The 13928-nt window shown below is 40.7% G+C and overlaps 1 protein-coding gene across 1 annotated transcript in view; it reads right to left on the reverse strand.

The window, feature by feature from the left end:
* LOC126353876 (agrin-like) overlaps window positions 1-13928 on the reverse strand; it is a 342153-nt gene that overhangs the window by 78984 nt on the left and 249241 nt on the right. Inside the window, exon 18 of the mRNA XM_050003066.1 lies at window positions 5061-5293. Within this exon, the coding sequence (XP_049859023.1) occupies window positions 5061-5293 (233 nt within the window). The remainder of the gene's footprint in view (window positions 1-5060; window positions 5294-13928) is intronic.

Raw genomic sequence — 13928 nt, forward strand, 5'->3', positions numbered from 1 at the left:
ACTTCCCAGGACTGGATCAGACTCTGAATGTGGCTTTCCAGCAGGGATACGACTTCCTAAAATCCTGCCCCGAAATGAGATCCATCCTTCATGAAATCCTCCCCACTCCACCAAGAGTGTCTTTCCACTGTCCACCTAACCTTCGTAACCTCTTGGTTCATCCCTATGAAATCCCCAAACCACCTTCCCTACCCTCTGGCTCCTACCCTTGTAATCGTGCCCGGTGTAAAACCTGTCCCATGCACCCTCCCACCACCACCTACTCCCGTCCTGTAATCCGGAAGGTGTACACGATCAAAGGCAGAGCCACGTGTGAAAGCACCCACGTGATTTACCAATTGACCTGCCTACACTGTGACGCTTTCTATGTGGGAATGGACACAGGCAGACAGTGTTTGTTGGTAATGAGGACCACCCTGTGGCTAAACATGTCTTGGTGCACGGCCAACACATCTTGGCACAGTGCTACACTGTCCGGGTTATCTGGATACTTCCCACTAACACCAACCTATGTGAACTAAAGAGAGGGGAACCTGCCCTTCAATATATCCTCTCTTCCCGTTATCCACCAGGCTTCAATATCCACTAATTTCAAGTTGCCGCCACTCATACCTCACCGGTCATTCAACACTACCTTTGCCTCTGCACTTCCAACTCGACTGACATCTCTGCCCAAACTCTCTGCCTTTAAATATGTCTGCTTGTGTCTGTATATGTGTGGATGGATATGTGTGTGTGTGCACGAGTGTATACCCATCCTTTTTTCCCCCCTAAGGTAAGTCTTTCTGCTCCCGGAATTGGAATGACTCCTTACCCTCTCCCTTAAAACCCATATCCTTTCGTCTTTCCCTCTCCTTCCCTCTTTCCTGACGAAGCAAACATTGGTTGTGAAAGCTTGAATATTGTGTGTATGTTTGTGTTTGTTTGTGTGTCTATCGATCTGCCAGTGCTTTTGTTTGGTAAGTCACAAAAATATATTAAAAACATAGATTCCAAGACTTACCAAGCGGGAAAGCGCCGGTAGATAGGCACAATAAATAAAACACACAAACACACACACAGAGTTACTAGGTTTTGCAACCGATGGTTGCTTCTTCAGGAAAGAGGGAAGGAGAGGGAAAGACAAAAGGATGTGGGTTTTAAGGGAGAGGGTAAGGAGTCATTCCAATCCCGGAAGCGGAAAGACTTCCCTTAGGGGGAAAAAAGGACAGGTGTACACTCGCACACACACACATATCCATCCGCACATACACAGACACAAGCAGACATATTTACAGGCAAAGAGTAAGGGCAGAGATGTCAGTCGAGGCGGAAGTACAGAGGCAAAGAAGTTGTTGAAAGACAGGTGAGGTTTGAGCGGCGGCAACTTGAAATTAGCGGAGGTTGAGGCCTGGCAGATATCGAGAAGAGAGGATATACTGAAGGGCGAGTTCCCATCTCCGGAGTTCGGATAGGTTGGTGTTGGTGAGAAGTATCCAGATAACTTGGACGGTGTAACATTTGCCAAGATGTGCTGGCCGTGCACCAAGGTATGTTTAGCCACAGGGTGATCCTCATTACCAACAAACACTGTCTGCCTGTGTCCATTCATGAGAATGGACAGTTTGTTGCTGGTCATTCCCACATAGAAAGCGTCACAGTGTAGGCAGGTCAGTTGGTAAATCACGTGGGTGCTTTCACACGTGGCTCTCCCTTTGATCGTGTACACCTTCTGGGTTACAGGACTGGAGTAGGTGGTGGTAGGGTGCATAGGACAGGTTTTACACCGGGGGCAGTTGCAAGGGTAGGAGCCAGAGGGTAGGGATGAACCAAGAGGTTACGAAGGTTAGGTGGACGGCGGAAAGACACTCTTGGTGGAGTGGGGAGGATTTCATGAAGGATGGATCTCATTTCGGGGCAGGATTTTAGGAAGTCGTATCCCTGCTGGAGAGCCACATTCAGAGTCTGATCCAGTCCCGGGAAGTATCCTATAACAGGATACTTCCTGTGTATGTGCGAATGGATATGTGTGCGTGTGTGTGTGTGCGCGAGTGTACACCTGTCCTTTTTTTCCCCCCTAAGGGAAGTCTTTCCGCTCCCGGGATTGGAATGACTCCTTACCCTCTCCCTTAAAACCCACATCCTTTCATCTTCCCCTCTCCTTCCTGAAGAAGCAACCATCGGTTGCGAAAGCTAGTAATTCTGTGTGTGTGTTTCTGTGTTTTGTTCTTGTGCCTGTCTGCCGGCGTTTTCCCGCTTGGTAAGTCTTGGAATCTTTGTTTTTGTGCCTGTCTGCCGGCGTTTTCCCACTTGGTAAGTCTTGGAATCTTTGTGATGGGGCCAAATATCTCATGAAATATGCGTCAAACAAAAAAACTACAACGAACGAAACTTGTCTAGCTTCAAGGGGGAAACCAGATGGCGCTATGGTTGGCCTGCCAGATGGTGCTGCCATAGGTCAAACAGACATCAACTGTGTGTGTGTGTTTTTTAAATAGGAACCTCCATTTTTTATTAATATTCGTGTAGTACATAAAGAAATATGAAAGTTTTAGTTGGACCACTTTTTTCACTTTGTTATAGATGGTGCTGTAATAGTCACAAACATATGGCTCACAATTTTAGACAAACAGTTGGTAACAGGTAGGTTTTTTAAATTAAAATACAGAACGTAGGTACGTATGAACATTTTATTTCAGTTGTTCCAATGTGCGAAATGTATCATTGTGAACTTATCATTTCTGAGAACTCATACTGTTACAGCATGATTACCTGTAAATACTACATTAATGCAATAAATGCTCAAAATTATGTCCGTCGACCTCAATGCATTTGGAAATACGTGTAACGGCGTCCCTCTCAACAGCAAGTAGTTCGCCTTCCATAATGTTCGCATATGCATTGACAATGCGATGACGCATGTTGTCAGGCATTGTTGCGAAAAAAAGTGGTCCAACTAAACATTCATATTTCTTTATGTACTACATGAATATTTAATAAAAAATGGGGGTTCCTATTTTAAAAAATGCAGTTGATATCTGTTTGACCTATGGCAGCACCAGCTAGTGGGCCAACTACTCTTTCAAGTAGGACTTGTACACTGAGGGTTCTGTGCAAACATAATTATGTGTGTATGTGTATAGTTCATCCATGCTAGGAACTGAGAATGTCTTTGATTTTTGCCCGTTTTTGATTTAGGTACTGGGAAGATATTGGTCTGGGAGTTCCAGGACTGTACCAAAATTTCTACAGTAGTTCCTCAGACTAGCCTGGACACCCAAAAAGAAGCAAGCAAGGCACTTCAGTTTATACATGTAGATACAGAAGATATAATAAAAAATTGTTTATTTACTTATTAAAACATGACTGCAACTTACATTTTATATTAGCATGCAGTAATAGCATGCAGTAAAGTTCATCTATAATGCTTTTGATGGACGATGAATGCAATGGACATTCTAATGGCAAAAATATATTTTTATGTGATATAATTACAATTTTAAATCCAGGATGCAATAATGACAGTATTGTGATGATAGACTACTACTTACCATATAGTGGAGATGTTGAGTCACAGACATGCACAATGAATACACTGCTAAACAAATACGCTTTTGACCAAAAGATTTCTTTCTTGTTGCCCAGAGACAGTGGTCATATGTGTGTGAATTGTGTTTGCATGAATATATGTGTGTATGTGTGTGTGTGTGTGTGTGTGTGTGTGTGTGTGTGTGTGTGTGTGTGTGCATGCGTGTGTGTGTGTGTGTGTGTGTGTGTGTGTGTGTGCATGCGTGTGTGTGTGTGTGTGTGTGGGCACGTGTGTGCTCCTCCTCATGTATGTTGTTCATTTCAGAAGAAGGCCTTTTAGCTGAAAGCTTACTTTTTCAGCAGTCTTTTTGTTGAGCCTTCTGCAGCTCAACATCTCCACTATATGGTGAGTGGCAATCTATCCTTTTCATTATATTACAGTTTAACCATTTTCAGGTTTTTTATTTTACTTATTCTACGAAACCTTACTTTTTGTCAAATTTCATTATTCTACATCAATGGGGCATACCCTTTTCATGAGTGAGTTTCCGAGTATCAAAATATGTGACATAAATGGCCGAATATTTTGATTGCATTCACTCAGATGCTTAAATTTTTTACCCTGCCAAGGGACATAGATGTTAGTGAGTGACATAAATTTGAATTTGACAAGCCAACCTGTTCATGAGGAAAATGGGTCTTGATGGACAGACTTGAATTGACTTAGCAGCTTAAATTCTTGACACTACCAATGGACAATAGACATTAACATGTGGCTTGGAACGTGATATGTCTACCCATTCCTGAGAAAAGAGGTTCTTAACAGTCAGACATACAGACAGATGGACAAGAAAGTGATCCTAGAAGGGTTCCATTTTTACAGACTGATGCACTGAAACCTAAAAAGATCTGCCTACCAAGTAATCATTTTCATAATGATGAAAATGTATGACTAGCTATCAGACATTGGTTCTATTCTGTTATATGTCAGCCACACAAGAGTCTCAATTCTAGCGGAATTTGCATAGAAAGAAGAATAACTCAACAATTGGTGTATCTTTCCAGCCAGCTATGTTTAATTTCTCTGTATGGCCCTAGGGAAACTTGCTTTCTAAATGGTATTAATACATAAGGTTACTGCAGCTTTTCGTGGCATATGTGGAGAAGGCACATATAAGAAGATCATTACAATATTTAAATAATTAATGGAAAATCTTATATAAAGATGTGAAACAAATACTAACAAAGAGATAGAGGGGCTGGCCAGTACTTACCTCAGCTCAGTACGGCCGATAGATACACAAAAAACAACCAAAAATTTAAGTTCCTAGCTTTCGGAATAAATGTTCCTTCATCAGGGAGGAGAGAGGGGAAAGAAAGGAAAGTGGATTTAGTTACTCACAACCCAGGTTGTTTTTTGTGTATTTATCGGCTGTACTGAGCTGTGGTAAGTACTGGCCAGCACCTCTATCTCTTTGTTAGTATTCATTACAATATTTGTAACACAATATGATAGAGTTATTAAATTTATAAGAAAGAACTGAAGGTGTAACCTGTAAAATCATGATGACATGAACAAGTGTAATTGTCAGTTCCTACAACACTGCATGATCCACCATGGAGACACGGCAGGTTAGCACAAGGGCTGAGACCACATTCACGAACATCTGATGCCCGCACTACCTGTGCATCACGACCCTCGTGGAGCTCCAGCCATCGTTGCCCAAGTCTCATTGCGTAAACACAGCCAGTCAAACCAACTTCTGTGCCAGCATTTTCAAATACCCTGCACAACAACCAAACATACTAATAACTAGCTTTAATGTATTACCACAAGCGGTTTTATTCAGTGGTGTCACTTTATGCACATTTTGTGGCTGCATTTCGGATATATGTGTACATAAAAAAGTAAATATGATGCACAGCAAAGTATCGCACTACATTTCTAGTTTCAATCACTTTTATTGTATCAAATATCAAATTGTTGCATGTTTAATGTTGAGTGTAATAATTGCTTTCCCCTACCAGTGTGTTATTTCTGTTACAGTCAAATACATGGAACAAAGGATGTGTGGCTTTTGCTACTGCACAGGTAACTTTGGTAACCTGGCAGACACAAACGTTTGTCAAGCAAAGTAGCACCTATTATCACACCACTTTTATGTTATGGATGAAAAAATAAAATCTTCAAAATAACAACAGCTTCATGGGCAAAAATACAAAATGTGCTAAAAAAATATTGTAAGCAGTTGACCAGAAATTTAGTGCATATCACATTTTGGACTCCTATGTCGCTTCTGATTCATAGCCTAAAATGACTTCTCTATTTAATCCCTGAATAGTACTGTACACCACCCAAAGCTGTGCATACTTTTTTTCCATGCATTTGACTTTAACAACACACTGGCAGTTGAAAGCAATTATACATCTAAATTTCTTGATGTAATAAAAGAGCATGGTTTTAGATTACATTTCTGTGATGAGACCAGAGTAATTGCACAGTCAGCAAATTGTGTTGATAATACTGCAACTAATTACATGTTAGATTATGTATATTTATTTAGCTTAGATTTAAGAATCTCTTGACCACTCTCTGTTATTCACTGAACTATCAGAAATGAGCAGGGAAATTCCTTCTGAAAATGAACTTAAAAAAAATAAAATTAAACACTAATAAAAAACAAACTGATCATATTTACGAGGGTAATCCAAAAAGTAAGGTCTCCTATTTCTTTATAAGTACATAGACCTGTTTATTTCTACAATGGTTTACATCAGTTTACAGCTTGAACATTTATCTATTTTTCGACATAATCAGCATTTTCGTCGATGCAAGTTTGAAGACGCTGTGGCAGTTTTTGTATGCCCATGTCATACCAGCTCGCTGCCCTGCTGTTCAGAAAGTTATGAACCTCTTCTTTCACTTCATCATTGGAGCTGAATCGCTTTCCGGCCAAATGTTCTTTTAACCTAGAGAACAGGTGATAGTCACTGGGTGTCAAGTCAGGACTATAGGATTGGTAGGTGATTATGTTTCACTGAAACTGTTGCAGGAGAGCAACGGTTTGCCAAGTGATGTGTGGGCGAGTGTTGTCATGGAGAATGTGTATGCCCTTACTCAACATTCCTCTTCTCTGGTTCTGAATTGCCCGTTTGAGTTTTTTCAGAGTCCCACAGTACCTGTCAGTGTTAATTATGGTACCAGCAATTCAGCTCCGATGGTGAGGTGAAAGAAGAGGTTCATAACTTTCTGAAGAGCATGGCGGCAAGCTGGTATGATATGGGCATACAAAAACTGCCACAGCGTCTACAAAAATGCAGCAACAGAAATGGTGATTATGTCAAAAAATATCTAAATGTTCAAGCTGTAAAGTGATGTGACCCATTGTAGGAATAAACAGGTCTAAGTACTTATAAAAAAATATGAGACCTTACTTTTGGGATTACCCTCATAGCAATAAGCTGACAGAAGGAGGCAACTTGATAATAAAATAAACTATAATAAAATAGATATGTTACTGAATATGTAATACAGTATAAAATCATACTGTGAAGGCAATGAAGCATATGACAAACACTAAGTCAATTTTAAATCATAAAAGTAAGACAGAATCAGTGCAGTTAGTTGTTAGAACAGAATTAGACAGTCTAAAATTAAACTAAATGATGACATTATTATATATTCTGCTGAAATATCAGAGCAAATACATGAATTCCTCATAAATATGGTTGAAGCAGATGTTGTTATAGTAGGTTATCAGTATGAAGTACTTCGACTTCACCAAAAATCTGAATATCTTAAAGGATGTGAAAAATGCTAGGTCATAATTAAAAAACAAAAATATTCTGGGTCAGATGGGATATCTACTAAAGTAATTAAAATGAATATAATAGAGGGAAACATTTCACGTGGGACAAATATATCTAAAAACAAAGATGATCTGACTTACCAAACAAAAGCACTGGCATGTTGATAGACACACAAAAAAAACACAAACATACTCTCAAAATTCAAACTCTTTGCCTATACAAATGTCTGCTTGTGTCTGTGTATGTGTGGATGGATATGTGTATGTGTGCGAGTGTATACCTGCCCTTTTTTCCCCCTAAGGTAAGTCTTTCTGCTCCCGGGATTGGAATGACTCCTTACCCTCTCCCTTAAAACCCACATCCTTTTGTCTTTCCCTCTCCTTCCCTCTTTCCTGATGAAGTAACCATTGGTTGCGAAAGCTTGAATTTTGTGTGTATGTTTGTGTGTCTATCACCATGCCAGCACTTTCATTTTGTAAGTCACATCATCTTTGTTTTTAGATATAAAGTAATTAAAATGGTATATCAAATAATAGTAACTACACTAACTCTAACAATCAATCAATCTTTTGAACAAGGGTGCTTTCCTGACAAGTTTCAGTAGACAGAGGTTGAATCTATGATAGAGAAATGGCCAAGAGAAGACACTGGAGACTGACATTATTTCTGTTCTTCAAAACTGTTAGAGAAGTAGTTGCCATCCAGCCTCAAAGTATTCTTGTTAAATGTAATATTATTCTAGGTAAGCAATTAAGATCCAACAAGGAAAATGCAAGGTGCATGCAAAAGATAAATAAATGTGACTATATTAATATTGGGTTGCTGTTACTGATATTTAATATGCTTTGATACTGGTGAAGTTTTATCACAGATTTTTGATGTGTCTCTTGCACTTGATCCACTAGTTGGAAATGTGTGTTTTGAGGTAGATGAAGCTCAATTCAGTAAATCATTTGTACTGCTTGTCTATGTTGCTTAATTACAATCTATTAATGTAATTTCACATAACAGGGTTAGGTACTTGGCATTAATTGTTTCAGCAGTTTTGAACATCAGATACAAGTAATAATTCATTCTAATGGCACACCAATAAATACCAGCATCAATCTTCCATTGACCAAGGGACAGTTTAGGCAAGTATTTTGTAGCCTTATCAGTGTCTGGCCATTAGTCAGTTCAGTTCAGTTGTGGTTACTGAACAATCTCCTTTTTTCTTTGTATTACTACTGAGCATAAAAATTTCTGTTACTTTAGAATAGGGGAAAGTTTACTTTCTGATGAACTGCTAACAGCCAGCTAGCCTTTGGCACTTGATTCCCAGAGACATACAAGTTCTCAAGGCAAACAATCAGTTAAGTACCTGTGGAATTAAGGTATGGTGGAAAACACTTTATTTTGTATATATTATAAATGAATGCAACTGTTTAATTTGTAGACATAATAATGAGTGATGTGATGTCTCATGCAGCTGAACATCAGCAAGTGTGCGAAACTTCAAGAATTATACATGATAATGTCATAAGTAATCTGACTGGCTCTATGGATTTGCTTTCCAATGTCAAACTTAAAAAAAGGGGACTTTCTAGTGATACAGCATACATTGTACTGTGATTTTCAGAGAAATCAAATTATCAAGTTTCCTTTAAGCACTCAGAATGTGTGGCATTATCCGCATCCTTTGTCTTTTACAAGTCCCAAGCAGTTTGGTAAGAGTTAATCTCCATTACTGGTTGCTGTTACTTGTGATCAATGGCCATTAATCCATGTACAAAACCATTTTGTAATAATATTACAATTTTGAGATCATTATATGATTTGGCTATTTACAAAAATGTCAACAAAAAGAAAAAGTAAAATACCTCATAATTTATGTTGTTTTTATACTATAGCATGGTGTGTGATCATTCATCTGATATATTGATAATATGTCGGGGTGTACACAACCTCACTCTCTGATAGACTAGCATAACGTGGTAACCTACTTCATTTAAAAATTTGGAATCCATTTGCAATGATTTGATATTTTAACTAACAAATAAGTGTACTCAAATGGAACATTTTGAGATCTTTCTACTGATTATAAACTGAGTCACAAGTTCCTTGTGATTTATTTATAAGCTGAAGATATAAATTTACAGATGCATAATTTAAAAGTGGTGGTAAAAGTGTTGGTATTTACATTTCTCTGGGTGGCCTGACAACATCATTTGCAGTATCCACCATCAGTTAGTGATGTGATATATTCAGTGTTGCATTTCTGAGTTGAATGGAACACAATACAAAACAGAAAAATACCAAAATGCAGGAAGCTGAAGATTTGAATTTAATGTATGCACTATGACAAAAAGATAATAGACCATGAAATAATTATCCAAATTGAACAGAAATTAGTATATGTGATGTTCATGTACAAACAAACAATTACAGTTTCAGGAAAACTGGACGATTTATTCAAAAGAAAGAGCTTTACAAACTGAGCAAATCAATAATATGTTGGTTCACCTATGGCCCTTATGAAAGCAGTTATTCAGCTTGGCACTGACTGACAGTGTTGTTGGATGTTCTCCTCAGGAATATCATGCAAAATTCTGTCCAATTAGCATTTTAGATTATCAAAATCCTGAGCTGTTTGGAAGCCCTGTCCATAATGCTCCAAACATTCTCAATTGAGAAGAGATTTGGTGGTCTTGTTGGCAAAGGCAGCATTGGCAAGCACAAAGACAAGCAATAGAAACTCTGGCTGTGCGTGAGTGAAATGTGTGCCCAGGATGGTTTTCCAAGAAGAGCAACAAAACGGGGAGTAGAATGTCGTCAGTGTACTGCTGTGCTGTAAGGCTGCTGCAGATGACAACCAGAGAGGTCCTGCTAAGAACTGAAATTGCACCCCAGACCACCACACCTGTTAGTTGAGCCATATGGTGGGATACAGTCAGGTTGGAATCCTACCACTGTCCGGGGCATCTCCAGACAAATAGTCGCTGGTTGTTGGGGATAAATTTGAAGTGAGACTCATCACTTAAAGACAGTTCTACACCAAACACTGAGGTTCCAGGCCAAAGACATACCCTGGACAGATGTGGAATCAAACTTGACTGTCACCCACCAAACAGCCCAACAGTCAGGAGTGATGGTCTGGGCTTCCATTTCTTTTCATAGTAGGACTCCTTTAAAAGCTGCCATATGTTTGATATAAAATATTCAGCCAGCTACAGCCTTGGTATTCATGACAGATGTATTTGTTTGAATGCTTACTCCTTACAGGAAAACATCACCAGTATTACCTTTGCCTTCATTGTTTTGTTTTAGGTTGCGAAAACAATTAGGGTCATATGCACCCATGTCAGAATTATAGAGCATAAAGACAAAAAAAGGAGTTAAAAATGACTAAACTTAAGCCCATTGGATGGAAGGAAAGGCAACCAAAAACAGGGACTTGGAGAAAGGTTCATAAAATACACCATAGAGAAATGGAGGTCCTGAACTTAGGATTAAATGTCCTTTGCCATACTGCTATGACAAATAAAAAGTAAAACATGGTTGACAGTCTGTGCATCGTTCTCTAAAATGGCCAATAACACAAATGGCGAACATAAATGAGGATGTAATGAAGCTGCATGAAGCATAGGTGGAGAGGGTTCTCACCCATCAGGAAAGTGGCAGGTAGCATGAAGTTGAGCTGTCAGAGCAAGAGCCGAAAGCAAGCTCCAGGAGGTAACAGAGAAGATAGATGTGCCCCATACTGGCAATCAAATGAGTCATCGAAGAAGGAGACAGGATGGGTGGCCAGGCATGGCAGACAAATGGCAAGCGTATCTGCTGAGGAGAAAGTCACAGCAGTATGGTAGTGGTAGTTTGGCATCTTCTGCACAGAGACTCTCAACCAGGCTAGTGTATAAGGCGCCAGTTGCTCAATGGATGACACGATGGTGCATAGTATTGAGATGGCATAAGATGGCCAGATGTGCATATGCATAAATGAAACATCCACAGTTTAGTTTCAATTGCACAAGGGACCTGTACAAATGGAGGAGGGTCGTCCGATCTGCTTCCCAGGAAGTACTGCTGAGGACACGTAGGACACTGAGGGACTGCATATAGCAGGCAGCCAGGTAAGACTTGTGAGAGGAACACGGTGGATACCAGACCTCCAGCAGGTGTTGTAGGCTTTTTCCAAATCGAAAAACATGGCCACAGTCTGGTATTTTTGTAGAAAACCATTCATGACATGGGTGGACAAGGTGATGAGATGGTCAGCTGTAGAATGGCTTGCTCGAAATCCACACTGTGCAGTGGTTAGTAAATTGTGACTTGAGCCACCATACCAGCTGTGTGTGAGTCATTTGTTCCATCACTATGCAAACAGAGCTTGTGAGAGAAATGGGGCAATAACTACTGTAGAAGGAAGGTGTCTGTCACTACCGGGCTGAGGTATAGATGTGACGGTGGCTTCAAGCCAGCATCTGGAAAACGCACCCTCTACTCAGATATGATTGTACTTGCCTACAAGAGAAAGGTTCTGCAGCATCTGAATGCGAACATCGCCTGACCCTGGGTCAGATGATTGTGATTAAGTGAGAGCGTGATATAGCTCCCACACAGTAAAGGTGGCACTGTAGCACTCACAATTCTGAGAAGAGAAGGGTATCATCCGAACCTCCTCCATTCGTTTCTGATAAGAAAGGCAGGATGATAGTGGGTGGAGCTCAAAATCTCCATAAAATAGTGGCCCAGGGTGTTGGAGATAGCAATAGTGTCCACTATGACATCATCTGCTATGATCAGGCCAGAAATAGGGGGATGGACCTTGTTCCCAGACAGCTGTCAGAGATTGGCCCACATGACAGAATAGGTAGTGGAAAAAGAACTAGTAAAGGAAACAGGAAATGCGGCTAGCTTTTCTAATGTCCAAATGAATGCGGCAACACTGTGCACACAACTGTTTATAATTTATGCAATTTTCCATCATAGGATGATGGTTAAAAATGCAGAGAGCACAGCTCCACATGTAAATTGCATTGCAGCATGCCTCAGTCCACCAGGGGAATGGGACATGGCACTGTAAAGAGCAAATGTGAGGAATGGAATGTTCTGTGGTGTCAAAGATAATGTTTGTAAAATATTCTACCTGTTCATCAAAAAGGGGGGATATTGTTCATCAGAGGTCACCAGGGAAGAGAAATGCCTCCAGTCGTCCTTAGAATGCTGACACTTGGGTATGCACATAGGTGGGGTACGAGTGAGCAAATGGACAGCACACAGGAAATGGTCACTTGAGTTTGTGTCAGAGAGAATGGACCACTTTGAGATGATGGGCAGGCTGTGCAGTGCAGAAGGAGAGGTCCAAATGGGAACTGGTGTACATGGAGTCTGAAAGGAACATGGCTGCTCCTGAGTTAAGGCAGATGAGGTTGAGTTGATTAAGAATGTTAGCCAAGAGAGCACTCCTCAGATAGGTTCTTGGAGAACCCCAAAGGAGATGGTGCACATTAAAGTCACCAAGCAGCAATAAGGGATGAGGGAGTTTGCAATAAGCTGGAGGAAGTCTGCCTGGTGACACCGAATGACGGAGGGATCTAAACAGTCAAAAGGAAAAGGTCAAGTGAAGAAGGAAAATCTGGACCACAACAGCTTGAATCCAGGTCATCAGGAAGATGGGCTGACTACAAACATCATCCCAGGTCAGCGGCATGACTCCCCCTATGAGATGGAAAGCAATCCTTGGGGGAAGGTCAGAGCGGACTGGGAAGAAATGCCACGGCTCAAAGCAGTCACGAGAATACAATTTGGTTTCCTCGAGGCAGAGAACAAGTGGACACTGCGATGCCAAGAGTAGTTGCAAGTCCTCTTTGTTGGACTGAAGGCCATAAACATTCCATTGGAGGAAGATATCAATGAGGTAAGGGGAGGAGGGAAAAAATGTAGATGTGTCACCTTGGTGGCTGCAAAGTGCCAACCTTTGAAGACTCACTGCTACAGTGCACCAGAGGCTGGAGGATCCTGCTCCATGAGATACACAGAGGTGTCGACAGATTCCTTCTGTCGCTCTGCAGAGTTCAGGACAGAAAGACAGTTGGCAGTGCACACAGGAGACACTGGTAGGCCAGGGCGAGGGTATCACATGGTGACACTGTCAAAGATCACTGAGTTGGCAAAGAAGAAGACCGTTTGCCTTTATTTGATTTCTTGCAGCTTCTCTGGTTGGGAAAGAAAGACTCAGATGTTTGTTGGCTGGAGGGATGTAAAAAGTCTTTGTGGAAGTATTCCTTCTGTCCTTTCTGGCCTGCTGGTTGTTTAGCATGTGACTTCATCCCGTGACATGAAAGTTTCATGGCGTGTTGTACAGCTCGAGGAGGAGACGGGGATGCTACCATGACACTGAATTATTTTACAACTGTGGTGCTGAATTTGAGGTTACATGTCTGCATGACCATGTCTTTTGTGGAGCAAGGTGTAGCAAGAACAGTAATGTGTAAGAGCTGGATGGTAGAACTCAGGGTTTCTGACCAGGCAACAACTTGTGAGTGACCGGGTAAGGCACTTTTTCCTTCACCCAGATGTCCTGGATGGCCTGCTCATTTGGATATAAGGGACTATCTCACGAGAAAGCAACA

This window comes from Schistocerca gregaria, chromosome 3 (genome assembly GCF_023897955.1).
Source record: "Schistocerca gregaria isolate iqSchGreg1 chromosome 3, iqSchGreg1.2, whole genome shotgun sequence".
NCBI classification, from domain to species: domain Eukaryota; kingdom Metazoa; phylum Arthropoda; class Insecta; order Orthoptera; family Acrididae; genus Schistocerca; species Schistocerca gregaria.